The 21,538-nt window shown below is 51.3% G+C and overlaps 2 protein-coding genes across 3 annotated transcripts; one reads left to right on the top strand and one right to left on the bottom strand.

Moving 5' to 3' along the window:
- Positions 1 to 69: 69 nt before the first annotated feature.
- LOC122365619 (cleavage stimulation factor subunit 2-like) lies at positions 70 to 8,362 on the top strand. 2 transcript variants are annotated; one of them, XM_043336988.1, is made up of 11 exons: positions 70 to 102; positions 1,474 to 1,555; positions 2,012 to 2,090; positions 2,451 to 2,620; positions 4,282 to 4,427; positions 4,781 to 4,888; positions 5,425 to 5,617; positions 6,041 to 6,172; positions 6,588 to 6,705; positions 7,111 to 7,396; positions 7,779 to 8,362. In XM_043336988.1, exons 2-11 carry the CDS (start codon positions 1,507 to 1,509, stop codon positions 7,893 to 7,895), a joined length of 1,398 nt encoding a protein of 465 aa, XP_043192923.1. In that variant the 5' UTR covers positions 70 to 102; positions 1,474 to 1,506; the 3' UTR covers positions 7,896 to 8,362. The 2 variants fall into 2 exon arrangements, with proteins under 2 accessions (XP_043192923.1, XP_043192922.1); XM_043336987.1 differs by lacking the exon at positions 70 to 102 and adding an exon at positions 741 to 1,030.
- A 271-nt stretch (positions 8,363 to 8,633) lies between these two features.
- LOC122365630 (titin-like) lies at positions 8,634 to 21,253 on the bottom strand. The gene is made up of 12 exons (XM_043337014.1): positions 21,134 to 21,253; positions 19,274 to 19,408; positions 18,891 to 19,000; positions 17,478 to 17,560; positions 16,828 to 16,979; positions 16,389 to 16,526; positions 15,235 to 16,017; positions 14,981 to 15,090; positions 14,637 to 14,716; positions 14,167 to 14,336; positions 13,751 to 13,894; positions 8,634 to 13,399 (listed from the first exon to the last, which is right to left on the bottom strand). Exons 1-12 carry the CDS (start codon positions 21,225 to 21,227, stop codon positions 9,252 to 9,254), a joined length of 6,147 nt encoding a protein of 2,048 aa, XP_043192949.1. The 5' UTR covers positions 21,228 to 21,253; the 3' UTR covers positions 8,634 to 9,251.
- Positions 21,254 to 21,538: the final 285 nt, after the last annotated feature.

Below are 21,538 nucleotides of genomic sequence, written 5' to 3'. Positions count from 1 at the left end.
CTGTCTTTATAATTCCTGGATATGGAAGTAAACAAAGGGCTTTACAAATCTAGCGCCACCAAGTCAGTTCTGGCGCCTAGCATCTTTCGCTCCTCGGCGTGTGCGTCTTTTCATTTTGTATATTTTTTCTGCAAGCTAGTTCAAGTTTATGAGCTGTTGATTCGTTTTCATTTTTATGCGCTGATTATTGTTTGAAGGACACTGGATCCTTTATTTCAAATAACACTTCATTCAGTTCAGTGTGTTTGTGCACTTGTGCAGAATGACACTTCGAGTGAAGTTGAATAATAAATTCACTATTAATCCACATTTGGTCATATTGGTGTAATTTCACTTCCCTTTCATGACACCAAAACATTTTTCATTTTGTTTGTGACAAATGAATTAAGTGTCATAAGTGCTAACTGCTGAAAATATTTATTCTGTCCGCTGTCGTCTGGTTTGCACTTTGCGTCCTAACATCAAAGCAATTCCATATAAAGGCTCTAAGATATTTGCCTGAATAAAAGCTAAATCCATGCCTAGGAGTATACCAAATCCATACCATATATTTTGCTTGCTTGTTTGCCTGACATCAGAGGTCACCAGTTAACCTGAAAGTTGAGACCTTAAAATCTGATTCCAGTTGTAGCTTCTCTAAAAGGTGCACACCTTTGTTTTTTTATACAATGCTCTAGGCTGGCTCAAGATCATCATTGAGGAGTGAGATGGGGAGGGGCCCTGTGCATGTTCCTTTGGCCTGGGTCAGGGTGGAGGTAGAAAATTGATAGGGTTGATAGACACTAGTATGCAATTTCCAGAGTGCTGAAGCAGTTTTCATAATTTAAGCATGCTATTGATCAACTGATATTGATATAGGTTGTAGGGCAGCTTCATGAGTTGTTTGGTTGTGTGAACTATCTAAGTTCACTTCAAGGTTCAAGATAGGAATTTTCCAGCAAGGTATCACCCTAGGTGTCAGTGTTATATGTGTGTCAAATACGTGTTAGAGTAATCTTTTAGGGATTCTTCTTTTCAGCTCTGATCCCAGGTAATAAAATCATGGCAGAGAACGGAGAACCAGATCTTATAGCAGATGCTGATGCCTTACCTGACGCTGGTCTAGTCAGATCTTATGATAGCCACAGGCCTCAATGTCATATACCTACTGGGATGCATAGTTGTCATACTTATCCAATGCATATGTTGGAACAATGGTAAATTCCATGCAGGTGCCAAGCTATATATTTGTAAAGGAGGAGAGCTTCCTTGGACTCACCTGTGGCCAGAAAAGGTCCCTATTTTGCTTGTTGGGTGAAACCTGGGCTTGAACTTTATGGGAATGTGTAAAGAATACCCAAAAAACAATAGGGTAGGTCAGGAAGGTACCTATATTAAATGCGGTGAGCCCCTCAACGGCCCTTTTGCTGGGTACAAACTCATTATGGTACTAATTATGAGCTTCACCCTGTATTGACCATATGTGCTCTTCAGTTTTCAGACCATAAGTAAATAAAAGCAGTCAAGATGGCTGTGGATAACTCATTGGTGGAGAAGTCTATGAGATCTGTCTTTGGTAAGTAGGTGCTAAGGTCAAGCCATGAACTCTCATGTGAATGTGTGGCTAGGTAACTCCCTCATTTTTTTTGGGGGGGGGGGTTGATCCCCCAAAAAAATTGTGGACATTCCAATTTCCAATTTTTTTATTAAAAATGTAGCTACTCCATTCCAAAATTGGAATTATGTATATCCCCCAGTATATCATGGCGCACTGGAAAATTTATTAAAATAATGTTCAATTCAATGCTGCCATGTCACAAGCTTAAGTGTCAGATTGTCAATGAATCAATCACTGCTTTGGTTATTTGTTTGAAATTCTTTAAATCTTTGCATGCTGTATGGAGTACTTTGATGGTAGATCTTGCAGGAAATAGCTTGCTTTTTTAGTTCTGAAACCTTTTTAAGACCCCTCATGATTGGTATGTCTGTTCCTTGTTTTCCTCATTTTTGATGACTTATTCTCTGCTGACAGTGGGAAACATCCCATATGAGGTGACAGAGAAGAAGCTGAAGGAAATCTTCAGCCAGGTCGGACCAGTCCTCTCGTTTCGGTAAGTTGTCAAATCCCCGGTCACTCCTGGCTACTAGATGTGAGCAGCTCGTCTTACTTGTCACTCATAACGTCTACCTATTTTGTACTTTTGCACTCTGTTCAATAACCACCATAGAAATGAGTGCTCATTTCTATGGTATGTCACTGCTCAGTGACACGTAATTTCATTTATCTGCATCTGCCGATCAGTACAGTGGAATATAATGCACAACACTGTCACGTTTACTAGTCGTATGCAAGATGTAAGTCACGGGCTCATTCCCGTGCCCTGCCATACCTAGCTTTCGGCCTACTTCTACAGACATTGAACACCGTTGCCCACTCTGAAACCCCTCCCTCCCCTTTCTCGCCATTCCAGTATGATGAACGACAGGGCCACGGGTAAGCCGAAGGGCTACGGTTTCTGCGAATACCGTGACCCGGAGACTGCTCTGAGTGCCATGCGGAACCTGAACGGAGTCGAACTGTCGGGCCGCCAGCTACGCGTGGACAACGCCTGCACGGAGAAGAGCAGGATGGAGATGCAGAGTGAGTGACTCGGATAGAGTGTGGAATGAGTGACTCAGACTGAGTGCGGAATGAGTGGCGTTGACGAATGACGAGGGCGTGGCGTGCGCTAAGTGGACGTTGCTGTACTGATGATGGGAGGAGGTCCACAGGGTTTGTGGGTGATGTGATCCACGCTGTGGCTGCCGCGCTGACAATGGGAGAGAGAGTTGTCTACAACTGGGTTAACCCTCGCCCCGTTGGGGGGGGGGGGGCATTTTGGCCCTCCCTGTGGTTTTTCCTGAATAGCAAGAAGCGCCGCCAAATTTTCAGTACCTTCCCGGGCATCAATTTGACACATTCACACCAAATTTCAAGTCTTAGGTCACCTTAGGTCAGGAGTTATTGAGGTCAAACTGAGGTCATGTTCGAGCAAAAATGAGCAAAAAACATGCAATCTTGAAACGCTCACCAAATCTACAGTTATCAAGCAATTTCAAATTTCTTTATATGGTCTAGTAGACAAAAAGCGGCGCTACAAAACTGCTATCTCGGATTTTCAAAATTTTGGGTTTTTGACCCCAAAAATTCAAAAAATTGAGTTATTCAGAAAAACAAAAAAAAATAAAAAAAATCCGAATTTCGAAAAAACGGAATATATGTGATAGTCCCTGTGCTCTTCTATATACATACCAAATTTCAGATCGATATCTCGTTTTTTTGGCCAAGTTATAGCGAAAAAAACTGTTCAAAGATGATGACGTCAAATTTTTGAACTCAATTTTTAGCGATTCTAGACCACGTACGGCAAAACAAAGACCACCATTGAACTGCCCGTGACGAGCTGCATCGATTTGATACCCATTTTATGCAAAAATATCAATTTTGAAATTTGACCTAATTTGACCTGACCTTGACCTGACCTTGACCTGACCTTGACCAAAACGTGACCTAAGCTGGCCCCATAGGCTGCCTGACCCACATAATCGCATTTGTCATGCAAAATGGACCATAAAACGTATCACACGACACTTTCATATTGTGACCCCCCAGCTGACCTTTGTGACCTGACCTGGTATCAGTGACCTCAAATAGCAAAATATGTGTTTGAAGAACATTTCCCCCATCGATGATTTTCAATGAAATGCATTTTACTCGATTTTACAACGCATTTCTTGAAATGCCTGTAAACGGTGAAAATTCGACCTTTGACCTGACCTGTGACGTCTTCGGTTTGACCTAGGTCAATAAAATTGGGTCACAAGGTAGTTCCCTGATAGGGCTATCCAACACCGTTTGCCGCTTGTCGCTAGGTTGCGTGGTTCTCGAGATCTTAGGGGGGGGGGCAAAATGCCCCCCCCTAACAGGGCGCGTTGCTCGGCAGAGCCCAACGGGGCGCGGGTTAAGGGCCATGAAATGGATATTTAATTCATTGGGGCGATCTAAATGGATAATGGGTGGGTATCGAAGTGATTTGTGGACGATTGGTAGACGTTAAAGCAGCTGATATTAGGTAACGGGTGGGTAAGTTATGCATTAAGGAAGGTGGTGGATGGAAGCGTTTAAAGTGAGTGTGACGCAGTGAAGAGTGAGGCTGGTGTTATTGTTCAGTATCTCGTAAACCCTGCTGCCACTTCCCCGTCTAATGCGCGTTGTTTCATCTAGTATCTACTAACCACCCCCGTGTCTGCTTCTTCCGTCAGCTCTGATGCAGGGTCCGGCCAGCGAGAGTCCGTACGGGGAGGAGGTGGACCCCCCGCAGGCCCCTGAGGCCATCAGTAAGGCAGTCGCCTCCCTGCCGCCCGAGCAGATGTTCGAGCTCATGAAACAGATGAAACTCTGCATTCAGGTGAGCTGGTGGGCCGTGAGAGACGGTGGTCTTCGGTCGGTGTGCGGTGAATGACTGGGTCTGTGGGGAAGTCAGCTCTGATGCCTCACCTTTACAAGGCTAGTATTGTTAACTTTTACAATAACTAGATAAGCTATTTGAAACAATTTGGTACAACGGATGGATAATCTGACCATATGTAACATGCTGCGTTGTTTACGAAGCCTCTGCAGAAGTATTTGATGTTAAGTTGGTACTCGTACTGTCACTGTCGGTTTGTTGCTTCCTAATAACACCCAACCATTGCATTGTGTGTCTAGTTGGGTGTTGACTGGTCACCACCTCGTTTGACCGCCTCTCTGTATCCATTGCAGAACAACCCGACGGAGGCTCGCACGATGCTGCTGCAGAACCCTCAGCTGGCCTACGCGCTGCTGCAGGCCCAGGTGGTGATGCGTATCGTGGACCCACAGACGGCCGCCGTGAGTTGGACGCCGTCGCCGCGCACACCCGTGCAATGTCGTTACATTTTCGATATTCGTTATACAGTGTCCCTGTTGTGACTTATGTCTTCTACTGCCGCTGCTGTATGCCTCGTCATAACACACTTTAACGGTCGTCGTCGTCGTTTCACACGAGTTTTTGTGTTTGTCATACACCCATCGCTTTTATAGTCCCCACCGTTCTGTATCATTCGGTCTGCCATCCCCGCCGTACATTCGTCGTTCCTTTGCCCTACATTCGATCGTGCCGTGTTCTCCATTCGTTCGCCCTGTACAAAGTTGTTCTCCAATGTGTCATGTGTCCATACAGTCACTACAATCGGTCATGTAGCCAACCTACGCAAGTCATGGTGTCTATCCTTGCTGTCTGGTTTCGTCACTGTAATGATCGTGTACTTAAGATGATTCAATACTTCCACTGGCTTATGTAATGGAACAGTATGTAGGCCTCATTACGGATTCATGAACGATATATTATGTAGCAGCTCTGTAAAGCTCGCCTGTCCCGTTTTCAGTCGATGCTGCACAAGTCGCAGCCGGAGCCGCCGGTGCTGAAGCCGGCTGACACACCGGCTGGTACCGCCGCCCCTGCCATCTCGGCTGCCCCCGCGCCCGCTGTGCCGGCCGCCCCCGTCCCGGCGCCCGTCGTGTCGGTGGCCGCACCGCAGCCGGCTGTAAAGGAGGGGCCGTTTGGTCCCATCGGAGGAGGTCAGTGCCCGGCTGTGAGGTGCTGGTGTCGGGGTAGAGGGGATGGTGGGTGGATCCGGCACATTCGCTGTGGCTCTAATCGGATTGTGAGTTGTAGTTTATCCTTTTTTCAGCGATATGCGGTAGTAATGGTAGCTCAAGTATCTGTCCAAATTACATAACCGCAAACTTGTCTCACGCCTGTGTTGTTTTAGTTAGAAACACAATTTAACAGTCTTTTTAACTGGTGACTGAAACTAATTGAAAGTGTAGTCACTGCCTCCACTTGACGAAGAGACGAGTCTCTGCTTACGACTTCAATCTGTCAGTCTCTAACTACGTCTTTAGTATATACGACGTCTTTAGGAATGTCTACATTACTTCGCCAGTGCAGAGATGCATCCCCGCGCGACCACACTGACTCTGATCCTCTCTCCATTCCAGGTCAGGACGTGGACTTCCGTCAGGGTCCGACGGCGCTGGCCGGCGCGCCGGCAGGAGACATGGACATGCGCAGCCTGGACCCCCGCGCGGGCGGACGCCTGGCCGACCAGGACCTCCGCATGCCGCCCAGAGGTAAGGGATGGAAAGTGGGTCGATTTTACATCAGCTCGGTCGCTGATAGGTCACTGGTCACTTGGTCAATGACAATTGAGGCTGGAAGAGGAGGAACAGGGGTGTTATTTTCTTTTGCGTTATTAAGAGCACAAGTCAATCCAGGGTAATACGAGTACGTGTTGGCTTATTTTGGTATGGATTTTTGAAGCGTTGAAGGCCGGTGTGTTTGACGAAAACTCTCAATTTCACGTGCGTCGCAATGTCGAGTAGGTACCTACCTAACATAAGAGCTGGTGGTAGCATGCATTGAGATCTTGTGGAAATGTAGCTTCGAACTTTTCCCGTACTTACTCACTATGTATTGTCACAAGTCAACTGTCCCGGGTTTCGCATCAGTCTTTCGTTTCTCACTGTTCTCCCGACTCCGCCGCAGGACCAGACATGGGCCGCGGTGGCCCGCCACCGGGTGGCCTTCGTGGCGACATGGATCTCCGCTCTGGCGACAGGGACATGCGTGGCCCGCCGCCGCCGCCGCAGGACTTTGACGCCAGGTGAGCAGGGACGGGAGTGGGATGGTTAATGGAACTTGTAATGCAAGGGCTCAATTCGGTGTGTAAGAGGGAAGGCTAGGCGTTTGGAATTTAGATGATGTCTGCGTATTTGTTTCTGTGGGGGAGGGAAAACAGGTGTGAACTGTTTGTTTTCACTTTTTCTTAACAGATCTTCATTTATGGATTTTTGCGGTCGTTTTACGCGCAGGCTGCCATGTTACCCTATAGATTCTTGCTGAGTGAATTATGTTCGGGGTCTCGGGTCTTCAGGGATCTCCGTATCTATTGGCGTCGGCCTACGTCTTATGTCATTGTTCCGCACTTCAGTCAAAGTAATCGGCTGTTTTCCGTCACTTAGCCTTTACGCTGCCCTTCCGTACGCTGACCTGGGCTGACCTCTGACAGGGCGTTCGGACGTGACCCGCGCGCGGCCGGCGCGCCGTTCGGCCGCGGATTCCCGGAGGCGCCGGCGCCGAGCCGCGACCCGCGCGACCCGAGAGACCCGAGGGAGGCGCGTGACCCGCGTGACCCGCGCGCCGCCGCCGGTCCCATACCCGGTCCCATGGCTGGTCCTCTGGCCGGTGGTGACCGTGACATGAGGGGTCCGCCGCCGGCCGCGCCCAGCCGCCCTGGACCGGACCTGGGAGCCATCAACCTGCCCGCCAACCTGGCGGGAGGAGATCAAGAAAAGGTATGTGTGAGGGCTGGAAGGAAGGGGGTGGGGCCTAAAAATGTGTAATGGGTATAGACATTTGGTAAATTTGGACGTTTAAGTGATGTAGAGGTGGTAGGGCAAATTGGTGGGTCATACCGGAGTTCTCATAGTTCCTGATTGCTATCGAGTTCTTAGTTCCTTGGGCTGTTATGACTTATATTGGGACTCAGATCAACAGCCCATGGATGAAACTTTCATGTCCGCTCACGGCTAATATTGTCGATTGTTCCCACCTTATTTGTGTATTGCTAAATCATGTCATCCCGCAATGGCAGGCATGACATAGTACATAAGCCTGACCTCTGTCTGAGCTCTGTGGCATTGTCGCTGAACTACTGTTTGTTTCCGTGTCCGGCAGGCGGCGCTGATCATGCAGGTGCTGCAGCTCTCGGACGAACAGATTGCCATGCTGCCCCCGGAGCAGCGCCAGAGCATTATGGTTCTGAAGGAACAGATCTCCAAGTCGGCCCGCTAAGCTGGCTGACCTGCGGCGGGCGCTGTCAGTTTTCCACCGGGGTCGGTTGGTGAGTTGCGGCAGAAGTGTTGCCGCATTCGTCGCATTCCCACTATGGACTCGAGTGTATCGCGAGGCAGATCATGGTGGAACGAGGAACACTGTGTCCCAATGACTGCTGGTTCCGAGCGAGACACCGCGAACATTCAAGTGGCGCGCAGCCAAGTATTGGATAGAACACGGCGCATCAATGTCCGATAGACTATGAGGTGCCATCCCGGTCCAACCCGTGTGCTGTGTCAGGTGAGAGCTGGCCCTTCCTCAGTGGCTCGACCTACCGCGTGGTCTATGTAACAGCTCTGTCCCTTGTGGGTTACGGACAGTTTAATCGGTTCAGGAGTCGACTGTCACAGGACAGGGATGGCTTTCTCCTCATAGCTGTTCACTTGTGCTCGCCTGCGCTTTGTAAATACAATGTCACACTCGCATAATCTGTTTGTTGGCGTTTTCAATGATCAGCTACAAATCAATATATGTTTTATCAGTGAATGGAAGAAACGATTTTGCTCGCATTGTACTAAAACATTTTACTGCGTGTGTATTTGAAGTTTTCCCACTCAAGTCTGATTGCACTAGGTTGATAGTTGTCGATATAAATGTAAACATAATCTACTCTTCCACGCAACAATTTTGACCGCCCACACCAAGCGCCGCGGTAACCGATGCTATCACGTCTTTTTTTTTCTTCAAAAAACACACTGACCTTCGTTTCTGTATTCAAACAAGTATTGGAATCATTGACGCGATTTGCGCGCATTACCGCCTCAAGTAGCTATTGCGGGCGGTATGAGCACCTTGCATATGCGCACAAGCGTGCATGGAACGGAGCTCGACATTACTTCACACACGCACAGTCACACAATCTGTCCCCGCATGATCGACTTTATGAGCGAGGCACACCTCTCGGCAGTTCGACACTGCTACAGCGGCTCCTGTAGATAATAACTCGAACGGAATGCATTACACTCGTGGACGGAGGCGGCCCACCGCAATATGCGCAGCGTCGCGCGTCGAGTAGCGCGGGGCAGCTCAAAGGCAGCACTGGACGTTACACTTGCGCGTCATTCCGCGCTCGTCACGTCGATTCATGAGAACGGCTAACCTAGCTACGACTAAACATTTGCTCAGCTAAACGCGACTGGTCCCGCTGTCTGAGTGAGGCGCCGTCCTCTGGCGACACTTGAGTTTGTTCGCCCACGATCAGATCGGCTAGCACTCGGCACTCACCCGCTGGCACTCATCTGTTGGCACTCCTGCACTCGCACAATCACTCGGCATCTGTATCACAAATAGTCTGCGGCCGGCCGCCGGCGGTGCCTACCTCCGCCGGCGCAGGTCGTTGCTCTGCTCGGCGGCTTCTCTCAGCGCCTCGTCCAGCAGCGCCTGCCCCGACTTGGACGCTCCCTTCGGCTTTACGGCCGGCTCAGCCGCCTCTGACGGCGGCGTGGGCGACGCTGAACTTTCAGAAGATGACTCGGACGACGCAGCGGCTTCGGCAGGCTCTGAAGTCTCTTCAGTTGGCGCTGGTGCTGCCTCGGTCACAGTCTCGGCAGCAGCTTTAGTTTCAGGGATTTCAGGCTTCGTGACTTCCGTTTTAACCTCAGCAGCCTTTTCGACAGATTCGGCAGCAGCCTCAGCTACAGCCTCTGCCGAAGTTTCAGCAGCAGCTTCCTTTTCTGGCTCGACGGGCTCGGCAACAACTTCCTTCTCAGGCTTAGTAGAAGATTCCTTTCTAGTCTCAGCAGCTTTGGTTTCAGGCTCTGCAGCAGCTTCCTTCTCGGGCTCAGCAGTGTCTGTCACAGCCTGGTTCCGGCTCTGGCGTTCCCTCTGGTTACGGTTTTTCCGGTTCCGGTTGCGCTTACGTTTCCTCGTCGTGCGAGGAGTGGTCGTGGCAGCTTCCTTCTCAGGCTCAGCAGCCTCAGTCGTAGACTCAGCAGCTGGTTCCTTCTCGGGCTCAGCAACCTCAGTCGCAGACTCAGCAGCTGGTTCCTTCTCAGGCTCAGCAACCTCGGTTACAAGTTCGGCAGCAGCTTCCTTCTTGGGCTCAGCGACCTCGGTTACAGGATCGGAAGCAGCATCCTTCTCAGGCTCAGCAACCTCGGTTACAGGCTCGGCAGCAGCTTCCTTCTCAGGCTCAGCGACCTCGGTTACAGGCTCGGCAGCAGCTTCCTTCTCAGGCTCAGCGGCAGCTTCCTTCTCGGGCTCAGCAACCTCGGTCACAGGTTCGGCAGCAGCTTCCTTCTCAGGCTCAGCAACCTCAGTTACAGGCTTGGCAGAAGCTTCCTTCTCAGGCTCAGCGACCTCGGTTACGGGCTCGGCAGCAGCTTCCTTCTCAGGCTCAGCGACCTCGGTTACAGGCTCGGCAGCAGCTTCTTTCTCAGGCTCAGCGGCAGCTTCCTTCTCGGGCTCAGCGACCTCGGTTACGGGCTCGGCAGCAGCTTCCTTCTCAGGCTCAGCGGCAGCTTCCTTCTTGGGCTCAGCAACCTCGGTTACAGGCTCGGCAGCAGCTTCCTTTTCAGGCTCAGCAACCTCAGTTACAGGCTCAGCAGCTGCTTCCTTCTCAGGCTCAGCAACCTCGGTTACAGGCTCGGCAGCAGCTTTCTTCTCAGGCTCAGCAACCTCGGTTACAGGCTCGGCAGCAGCTTCCTTCTCAGGCTCAGCAACCTCAGTTACAGGCTCAGCAGCTGCTTCCTTCTCAGGCTCAGCAACCTCGGTTACAGGCTCCGCAGCAGCTCTCTTCTCAGGCTCAGCAACCTCGGTTACAGGCTCGGCAGCAGCTTCGTTCTCAGGCTCAGCAGTGTCTGCTACAGGCTCGGCAGCAACTTCTTTCTCAGGCTCAGCAACCTCAGTTGCAGGCTCAGCAGCTGCTTCTTTCTCAGGCTTAGCAACCTCGGTTACAGGCTCGGCAGCAGCTTCCTTCTCAAGCTCAGCAACCTCGGTTACAGGCTCGACAGCAGCTTCCTTCTCAGTCTCAGCAACCTCGCCTACTGGCTCGGCAGCAGCTTCCTTCTTGGGCTCAGCAGCCTCGGTTACAGGCTCGGCAGCAGCTTCCTTCCGAGGCTCAGCAGCGATTTCCTTCTCGGGCTCAGCCGCTGGCTCGGCAGAAATTTCCGTCTCAGGCTCAGCCGCTGGATCGGCAGCAACTTCCTTCTTGGGCCCAGCAGCCTCGGTTACAGGCTCGGCAGCAACTTCCTTCACAGGCTCAGCAGTAGCTTCCTTCTCAGGCTCAGCCGCTGGCTCTGCAGCAGCCTCCTTCTCGGGCTCGGTCGATGGCTCGGCAGGAACTCCCTCCGGCTTAGGCTCAGCGGCCGGCTCGGCAGGAACGTTCTTCTCGGGCTCAGCAGCCTCGGTTGCAGGCTCGGCAGCAACTTCTTTCACAGGCTCAGCAGTAGCTTCCTTCTCAGGCTTGGCCGCTGGCTCTGCAGCAACGTCCTTCTCGGGTTCAGCGGCAGGCTCGGCAGGAACGTTCTTCTCGGGCTCAGCAGCCTCGGCTGCAGGCTCGGCAGCAACTTCCTTCACAGGCTCTGCAGCAACTTCCTTCTCGGGCTCAGCGACAGGCTCAGCAGGTACTTCCTTCTCGGGCTCAGCCGCCTTGGTTACAGGCTCGGCAGCGACTTCTTTCTCGGGCTCAGCAGTAGCTTCCTTCTCAGGCTCGGCCGCTGGCTCTGCAGCAACTTCCTTCTCGGGTTCAGCGGCAGGCTCAGCAGGTACTTCCTTCTCGGGCTCAGCCGCCTTGGTTACAGGCTCGGCAGCGACTTCCTTCTCAGGCCCAGCAGTAGCTTCCTTCTCAGGCTCGGCCGCTGGCTCGGCAGCAACTTCCTTCTCAGGCTCTGCCGCTGGTTCGATGACAACTTCCTTCTCAGGCTCAGCCGCTGGTTCGGTGGCAACTTCCTTCTCAGGCTCAGCCGCTGGTTCGGTGACAATTTCCTTCTCTGGCTCCGCTTCCTCGGTAGCAGGTTCACCATTACCGGTGGCGGACTGATCAACGACGATCTCTGTCTGAGCAGGCTCAGTAGCAGAAGCCTCTGTGGCAGGCTCAGCACCCGTTTCCGCGGCTGGCTCTGAAGAAGTCTCGGCACCGACTTCAGTCTCAGAAGCAGTCTTAGCCGCCACGTTGACATCAGTCTCAAGCTCAGGTGCCACCCTGGCTTCCGGCTTGGGCACAACATCCACCGAAACCTCGTTTGCGGCCTCGTCCTTTGCTCCAACAGCGGCCTCTGCACCCACCTCGACCGACACCTCATTGATGGCCTCGTCCTTTCCGTCCTTCAGCGTCGTCACTTCGGCACCTTCTTTCGGCACCGTCGCCTTGGCACGCTCGGCCGTCTCCGGCGCCTGTTCGGCCGTCTCGCTGAGGACCTTGGCGCGCCGCCGGTCGTCGAGGCTGTTGTTGACGACAGGCAGCAGCTCTGCCTCGGCGGTCCGCTCGCCACCCCGGTGCATCTCGTCCTCGGCCAAGCTGGGAGGGTTCACGGGCTCCTCGGGCACCTCGTTCGCCTCGGCGTCCGCAACCGTCGGCAGCTGCGGCTCACTGGACATGGTGGGCTCGGCGCCCTCCACAACGTTCTCCTCGGCAGCTACTTCGTTTTCACTGGCGGCTGGTTTGGGGGAGGTCTCTGCCTCCGCGGACGATGAGCCCTCTGTAGCTGGCTCGGGCTCGGGTTCAGCGGTCGGTTCGGTGGCAGATGCCGGTTCTTCTGAGGGTTTGGAATCAGCACCGGCTTCTGGCTCAGGTTCCGCTGTGGTCTCCTGCTCCGGCTCCGCAGTGGTTGCCTCAGCATTGCTGCTTTCCCACTCGGGAACGATGCCCATCGCGTGCATCATGTCCAGCTTCTCGTCCAGACTCAGCTGATCGGCAGCCGATGCCACATCCGGCTCCAGAGACGGCTCAGGCTCAGCCGTTGGCTCGGGCTCAGAAGTTGGCTCAGGCTCAGCCGTCGAATTAGGCTCAGCTGTTGGCTCAGGCTCAGCAGTTGGCTCAGACTCAGAGGTAGACGTCTCGTCGATGACTTGGGAGCTACTCTTGACCTCCTCAGCTGTCGCGTCCAAATCGAGGGCGTTGCTGGCGTCCGGTGTTATTGTGGTTTCCGGCTCCGGTTCGGGTGTGCCCTCTGGTTCCGGCTCTGGCGTACCCTCTGGCTCCGGTTCCGGGGTGGTTTCCGGCTCCGGCTGCGCCATCGTAACCTCGTCGTGCGAGTGGTGCTCGTGATCGTGCAGCCAGTTGTCATGCTCACCAAGAGTCTCCGAACCATCAGTCTCGGTTGTTGGCTCCGGTTCAGGCTCTGCCGTGGCTTCGGGTTCCGGCTCGGCTGTAGTCTGTGGTTCCGCCTCGGTTGTAACCGCGGGTTCCGGTTCCGGCGTGGTTTCCGGGGCCATCTCGGTGGTAGTCGTCAGGATCACGGGCTTCAGAGTCTCGTTGGCCAGCACCCAGGCGTGTCCGTTCCACCGGGAGATGAGAGGAGGCACTGGAAATAACGGAGGCCGTCAGTGTCTGGTTAATTGTTGAAGCTAACATGCGGCAAACTGAACTCCGGCACAGTGGTTCTTGATGACATTACACAATGAGTCTGATCTAGAAATGGTCATAAAACATAGTTTTTCTGATAAAATAAACTCGCTGCCTATCATTAAAGTTCACGATAAAGTGCGACAACCGCGTAAATAAATGTAGTGATTCATCAACACACTGACTCGCTCATCCTGTCCAAATTGTCAGGTCAACCATGCGTTTGATGACACCCTGCAGGCTTGACAGACTTGCAGGCTACGCACTCGACAAGGTCATCAGTGACAGCTCTCAGGTTCGGCAGCCTCACCTGATTCTATGCGCCTGCAGGTGAGCTGATCGCCGGCGAGCTCCATGGCCTCGGGGCAGGCACAGCGGAACTGATCATCAGCCGCCGAGTAGTGGCACTTGTGGGAGCAGCCCGACTCGCCGGTCGCACACAGGTCTCTCAGAGCTGCGAGACGGGAAATAGTGCGGGTCAGTGCAAGCTTGGGCTCAGAAAATTATTAAACATAATCCTATCCATTAGTTACGCCGATTTCAAACAACCTGCTCTTATATATTATAAATTGACCAACAAATATAGTTATGTACTCAGTCATTCTTGCTAGAGATCCTTAATAACAAGCTTTTTCTCAAAAGGAACACATTCTAAACATTTTATACAATAGCATAAGCCCGGCCCTCCCAACATCGTCTACATCGTCTTCAACATCGTCTACTTACGTTCCACGCCGATCTGCGAGACGGGGAAGCGTGCTCCGTGGAACTGGAGGCCCTCGGTGCTGGTGAAGTAGTCGGTCAGCCGGTCCTGCAGACGGCGGGCCGTCTCCTCGGGCGCAGCAGAGCCCGTGTCGCCCGTGGTGATGTGGAAGAAGATGACCACGCTGCCCGGCCTGCGGGGACAGGGGGAGTTGGTCAGGTTGGAGCCGAGAGAAGTGGAATGGTTCCATGCTGGTAGGTACAGTCTTAACTCACAAGGCCGAATCACTTGTACTTAAATGTTGAAGCCGTTAAAACGTTTACTGAGAATGATAAGCAAATTAATTTTGCTAAATTCCTTCCGAATAGATTAAACCGTTAGAATGCGATCTAGACCATTGTTTCTTTTAACATTATCTTTTAAGCTTTCCGGTGTTAAGTCGCGAATGTAATGAAAACCTAATGTCAATATTGAGCATATGGTGCAGACTTACTCGAACTTGCGGATTTTGATGCCGATCTGACCCAGGTCGTCTCCCTCGGGCCAGTTGAAGCTGGAGAAGGCCTCAGCCATCTGTGAAACAGGACACGTCAAACTTAGATGTGTCGTCGGCTAGCCTGCTATAAGTCCAAACAAGGGCACGACATTTCAGGCTGGTAGACGTAAGAAGCAGCTTCATTCTCGATAGTGGAAAGTTAACTAGAGCGGTAGAGATACGTTTACACATCTCATTCTCAGATTGACGAAACTTATGAATGCTTTCACTTCAGGGTAGGTAGTTGCAAGCTTATGTGATAGTTTTTAGGAATCTTTGAACATTTCCATTCAGCCACTCACCTCCTTCTTGACCCTGACAGTCATCCTGAGGAAGTCAGCTGACGTGTTGTCCTTCAGACCCTCAGGGAACTCCTCCTCCAGAGTCATGGTCGCGTTGAATATGGACCGAACTGGAACAGAAACAAAGGCGTTACATGACAGGAACGACCTGCATCAATAACTAAATGCATCAGCACTTCGAAAACGCAAAAAAAACTTAATTCATACATAGATTCAGAGGGCGAAACTAAGAAGTCACGCAGACCCTTCCTTACCTGCCGGTGCTGGACTTTCATCCAGTTTAGGAACGCGGCCGGTGTCGAACGTCGTCTTCAGCTCCAGTTCAGGCTCGACGGTGGTCGGCTCCGGCTCGGGCTCCGCTGTAGTTTCCGGCTCCGGCTCCGCTGTAGTCTCCGGCTTTGGCTCAGCTGTGGCCTCTGGCTCCGGCTCCGGCTCGGGTTCGGCTGTAACTTCGGGCTCGGGTTCGGCTGTAACCTTCGGTTCCACTGTTGTCTCTGGCTCAGGCTCCGCTGTTGCTTCAGGCTCAGGCTCTGCAGTTGTCTCCGGCTCAGGCTCCGGCTCTGCCGTTGTTTCTGGCTCAGGCTCCGGTTCCGCAGTCGTCTCTGGCTCTGGCTCCGCTGTTGTCTCCGGTTCATCAAACAGTCCTCCGAGCACCGAAAGATGGTCCTCCACCATGGTGTCAGGCGTTACAGTGGTCTCCGGCTCTGGTTCCGACTCCGGCTCCGGCTCAGCTGTCGTCTCCGGCTCCGGCTCCGGCTCTGCTCCCACCGTCGCGTCCTCCCCTCCAAACATCCACGGGTCGGTCTCCGTGGTCTCCGGCTCCGGCTCCGGGGTCGTCTCGCCGTCCTCGTGGACCCACTCGTGGTCCGGGAACAGGCCCGTCGCGGTGGTCTCCGGCTCCGACTCCGGGGTCGTCTCGCCATCCTCGTGCATCCACTCGTGGTCCACGGTGTAGGGGATGTCGGGGTGCAGCGCGGCGCCCAGGTGCGGGTCCTCGATCCGGTGGATCTCCGGCACAGCCTCTGTGACCACCGGCTCTGGGGAAGGAACACGTCAAGCTGGTTAGCAGGGGCGTGTCAGGACTGACATTGGAATATGTGTTATATCTGTTCATTTTTTTTCAACGAGCCTTACAAGACACGACTTGATTTACAATTTCATTTTTTTTCGGCTCCCTGAGGGACGGACAAAAACATACTTTATCATATTTATGACCTATAATACGACATAAAAATTGCTTGACCTAAGGGATATTGATGAAAAATTGTAAATTAGTTAGATGATAACTACTTGTCATTATCAAACGCATATCATCAATTTTCACATTATGTAAAGCACGTTCCTCTGCCACAAACCGTCCTTTCCATCCAGCCTTCCATTTCCTTGTAGTGTGGCCTCAGCGACCTACCTGGGAAGACGCAGGTGCGTCCATCCTTGTCGACCTCCATGCCAGACGGACAGAGGCAGACGAACGACATACTCGAGTAGGAGAACTGACAATCGTGCGAGCAGCCCGACTGGTGCGTGGCACACAGGTCCTCCATCGCTGCAGCGCGAAAAAATGTCGGTCAGAGTTTAGACTTCCGCGCGTGGACTAGCCGTTTCTTATAGGTAGGTATCTTAGATAAGCCCATTTGGCGACATTAAATGAGCGAACGAATCAACTAGTTTTGTGCATTTTTCCACACTTCTAAGTGATGGAACAAATGCAAGTCAACATAGTTGATATACCGATAGGTGCATTTGGTATTGGTAATCTGTATTACGTCTGACATGTTCGACATTTCCCCTCCCCTGCCCCTTGCCCATCCTTCCGTATCCTCCCCATTCATTCCTGCTGCACTCACGGGTAATATCCACTTTGGAAGCGGTGATCGTGGCAGTTGGCGAGGTGGTGACCTGTCGCAGACGCTCCTGCAGGCGCTGGCCGGCCTCCTGGGGAGTCAGCGACTCAGCGTGGTGGGAGAGCAGGGTGAACTCAGCCACCACGCTGCCTCGCCTGTGGAACGGGAGGGACGAGTCGTGCAGGGTAGAAGTCAGACAGGAAGCGCTGTATCTGCCGGACAGGTGCGAGCGCCATACACCGCGGGGTGACAGCTAATTTTTCGGTCCGTGGCTCCATTGAATCAAGTTGCGAAGGAAATGAGTTTCGTGACGGGTTGCCGAGGAAAAAATACAGACAGGGAGGTGCGCTGAAGTGTCAATGAACGGCAAACGTCTTATGCATCATACCACTTATGTCCTCGGGAAGACCCAAACCCCTTGAGCAGTCTGGTGGGAAGCTTTGAGGATTACTCACTTTGTCCGAAGGATCTTACGTCAGAAAAGAACAGCCATGCTATAGATGCTTGAATTATATTGCTACGTGCTGGGCTATGGATAATTGTCGCTCCCTTCCTATGTCACAAAGTAGCAGAACTATGAATCGCGGTTGATGGGATGGTAACTGGAAATCCAGGACGTAAACGCCTGTATATATGTAGATACGAGTACTCACGTGAATCGGGTAACGGTGGCGATGACTGATCCCATGTCGTCACTTCCCTCGGGCCAGTTGTACGGTGAGAACGCCTCGTTCAGCTGTAAAAGGCATATAAATAGGTGTAATGCAGCATGTCAATAACAGGGATTTATAACGTTTATCGTTAGACTTTTAACGTTATATTGTTTTCATATAGATAGTTACTATAATAGTAATTTTTAAGCATTGTTAAATGCACGTTTTGTTCATTGCATAAGGAAATGGGTGAAAATATTCCATAATTACTAATTATTCATTAGCAACAGCGTCGCGCAACACGACAAGCGAGCCGAAGAAAACGACTTCAAATTTTGCCGTCAGATGTCACTAGCAGTGAACGCCTGAATATATGCTGTGCCGCAAGGTCGGAACTCGGAAGTCAAACTGTAACGCTGCGCTCCGCTCTGGGGGATTGGTGGAAGATCGGAAAACAGAACAAAAACTATCTAAGATTCGTCCAAACCCTTATCTCTTCCTTTAAATAGGACATTTCTTTTTACGGAGCGAGCGAAGCGAGCGTAGTCTTTCCTTAGATTAACGGAAATTTCTGAGTATGAGCGGCCGGCCGGCCGGCCGGCCGGCCGTGGTCACGCTTTTGCGAGGCTTATATCTCAGCAACCACTTGACCGATTTACACGCGGAAATTTTTGTAGGGTAGCTTCATTCCTTCTACCAAGTATTGGACTATTCCCGATGCATGTGGGTGACCCCTTATGCACGTGCCACGTGCAAAACGAAGAGGTGTCACTTTTGTAATTGTTGCAATATCTCGCTAACTACTTGGCCGAATGCGCTGAAAGTTGGCATGTAGGTAGGCACCCACTAGGCACTGCATATGCATGTGCCAGAGTTGGGGTGCTGCTGCACGTGCGCACGTGCAGGGGTCGTTTCCAGATCTCGGGAACGGCTGGACCGATTGCGCTCAAATTTGGTACACGGTTAGGGACCGGTTAGTAGGGTGCCGTGCACAAGTCAGTTGGGACCCATTTTGCACGTGCGCACGTGCAGGGTGCCGCTTCCAGATCTCGAGAACGGCTGGGCCGATTGTGCCCAAAGTTGGCACATCGCTAGAGACCAGTTAGTAGGGTGCCGTGCACAAGTCAGTTGGAGGTACCCCCTCGCAATTTCGCACGTGCAAGGCCCACCCTCTCGCTCGCTCCGTTAGTCGCCCCAAAAGGCGTTATACTGGTTTATACCATCGCTGATGGCTGATGCCATCAAGAATGACTAGGCGCAGCATCGGAGAAAAGATCAGCTGAAGTTGATATGATTCCGATAACGGGTAAACAAATAATTATTCACATCACTAGAGGTTTTGAAGACAGAGCACATCGTATGCTTCATGGCATGCAAATACTACTTAAAACTCTTGGCAACGGTCCTACTTACCAAATTTTCCACCTTGCTCTTCATACGGCTGAACTCCCGCGATGAGTTGTCGTATAGCATTGGATGGAACTCTTCATTCAGTCGCAACGAACCAGTGAATACGTCGTCAACTGAAACAAGAAAAGCCGCTTTGAAAACACCTTGTTTAATATTTCTTATATTTAAGTATTTCGCCTTAGCGAAATATTTTGCTAGGGTAAACCATCCTTATGAGTAGAAAAGAAGGCAAATAATTACACTCATTGTATACACTATTTTTTAAACATATTTGAACAACTCTGTCTTCGCATGTGAATACCAACCATGAATATTACCAACTCTGGCGAATGCTGTAAACCTGACTCAAAGGTTGACTCGACGATTGACCTGAATGCGGTACCTACCGATGGGCGGCGGTGGCAGCGGCGGCAGCGTCGTCGTCGGTCGCGTCGGAGGTCGTTTGAGGCCGGACTGGGCGTCAGTTGCCGACAGGGTGCCATTTTCCGCCACTGAATCGTCGGCTCCATAGAATGCACCGGCTGTGAGCGAAAGGTTGGATCAGACGTCAGACTGAGTCCCATTAGTAGGTTTATGAAGATCCACCGATCATAAACTGACTGATAAACCTATCACCTCAGTGCCTAACCCTACCTATGCATTTTATTTATCACCATGAACATCCCTTGAAACATTTAAAACAAATAAGTTCACTTCATTGCGAGGGTATCATCTCGTGATATCTCCGTGTCTCGTGTGTGCCGTCAGCATTCTGCCCCCTCTCTTCCCCCTCCGGATGTGGCGGTGGCCGTGCCAGGTACGCCCCCCCCCCCTCCGTGACCACGTGGTCAGCAGGGGGGGGGGGATTCGACCTTGACGGCCGCAGTGGCTGGCCGGCTACTGGGCCTCGAAACGGGGACGGTCTTCGTGCATCGGGAAGGGATGGAATCTGCAGCAGATTCTGGGACTGTTTTCCTAAACCGGTTATACTAAGGCATATTATGAGGGGAGTGGCGTATAGGTATAGGTATAAGTGAGCTAGGCATTAACCCTCGCCCGCACATGCCATTTTCCCATCCTAGAACGCACATGGGGGGGGGGGGTGGTTGCCACCCCCCCCGCGCCATTTCGTTCCTGTTGGAGATAGAGCTTAGCAGTAAAGACCAAAAAGATTCTTTGGGAAGAGACGAATCCAATGATACCCAGTTTTACCTTCTCAGGTCAGTCATTGACCTTCCAGGTCAGGTCAAACTAAAAAATGTTGCTGTTTTGGGTCACCGTTGGATATCAAGTGCGCTGCTTATCAAATACCGATGACGATGCTGTTTTCTGGTGCCAAGCCAGCTAGAACCTCTTTTTCACACTATCCGACCAGAATTTTGCTGCTGAGGTCATTTCAGGTCAAGTAAGGTCAAGGTCAATTATATGTGTTTGTATGTCTGTGTGTGTCTGTGTGTATACTGATGTGTGCACCGATTGTTTTTGGGTCCATATCACATGAAATCATGATCTGAGAAGCTTTTACCAAAAATGCAGTCAAAAAACTTCACAAAAAGTAAATTCAGCTTGCCTAAAACGCAATTATCTTAGATGACCTAGGTTGACCTTGACCCTGACCTTGACCCCTGTACATCGTCGAACAACATGTTCCATGATAGGTGGGAGGTAAGACTGGCAAAAAAGGCCGAAATCAGGGTGTCAAAAGCTCACAAGGCCCATGGCAAACGCAAGATGTTGAGAATTGGCCATTTGGGTCATGACATGACCTGAAAAACAAGGTCATATCTCCGAAACCAAAAAGCACAGAAACTTGAAATTTTCAGTGGACATCAAGAAAGGATAAACGAGCAGCTATACGAAAAATCAGCTTTCTAGCTCTAACAATGTTGAGTGCAGAGCAGAAAGACTGCCTGGGGGGGGGGGGGGTGGCAACCACCCCCCCCCCCATGTGCGGGCGAGGGTTAACATATTCGGTAAGAACAGAGGCAGGGATGTCCCAGAGGATATGACTTGTGTTGTGTTTTTGTTATTAAGAAAGTATCAGCGTTTGTTGTAGATATTCTGACATTCCGTATTATCAAGCCTTTACCTATTTATTTCAGGTTGATCCCAAACTGCCCATTTAACTGTTATGGATGTCGGCTGAATGCATTTGTCCTTACTTTACTGTCACAGCCAACGCCAACTTTGATAAATCATCCATACACACCCGTGCCTTACTCCCCACATGCATTCACGATAGTGAGCTGAAAGTTTGCCACACTTACTGGAGAGCAGAATGATGAGCACGATGACGGCGAAGATAACTGCTAGGATGATACCCCAGCAGAGGTAGCGCTGCTTTGTCGAGCCTTCCACCATTCGACCTCCTGGGTAATATTTCTCCCCTCTGAAAAAACAATAAGCAAGAGTGAGATTATACGAAACGACGCTTGAAGGGTCAAGTTCCAAGGATTTCCCTCCATCCTTATACCCAAACGACACATTTTGCGCCATTCATTCAGTAATCTATTTTAACATTTCGAGTAGCTTCTTGGATCAATATCACCTCAAGTCTGCATAAAGCAAATGGCACTGTCATCCTGTTTGGCAAATGGCGTCTTGCTTCAGACGAGCACTTATCACAGGAAAGTTTCTGAAAGCCCAGGCTTTCTCGATAAATCATGAGTTTA

The sequence above is a fragment of the Amphibalanus amphitrite genome, unplaced genomic scaffold (assembly GCF_019059575.1).
Source record: "Amphibalanus amphitrite isolate SeventyFive unplaced genomic scaffold, NRLGWU_Aamphi_draft 000752F_arrow, whole genome shotgun sequence".
Taxonomy (NCBI): domain Eukaryota; kingdom Metazoa; phylum Arthropoda; class Thecostraca; order Balanomorpha; family Balanidae; genus Amphibalanus; species Amphibalanus amphitrite.
Note: the sequence above shows the minus strand (reverse complement) of the source record. Positions and strands in the feature narration are given on the sequence as shown.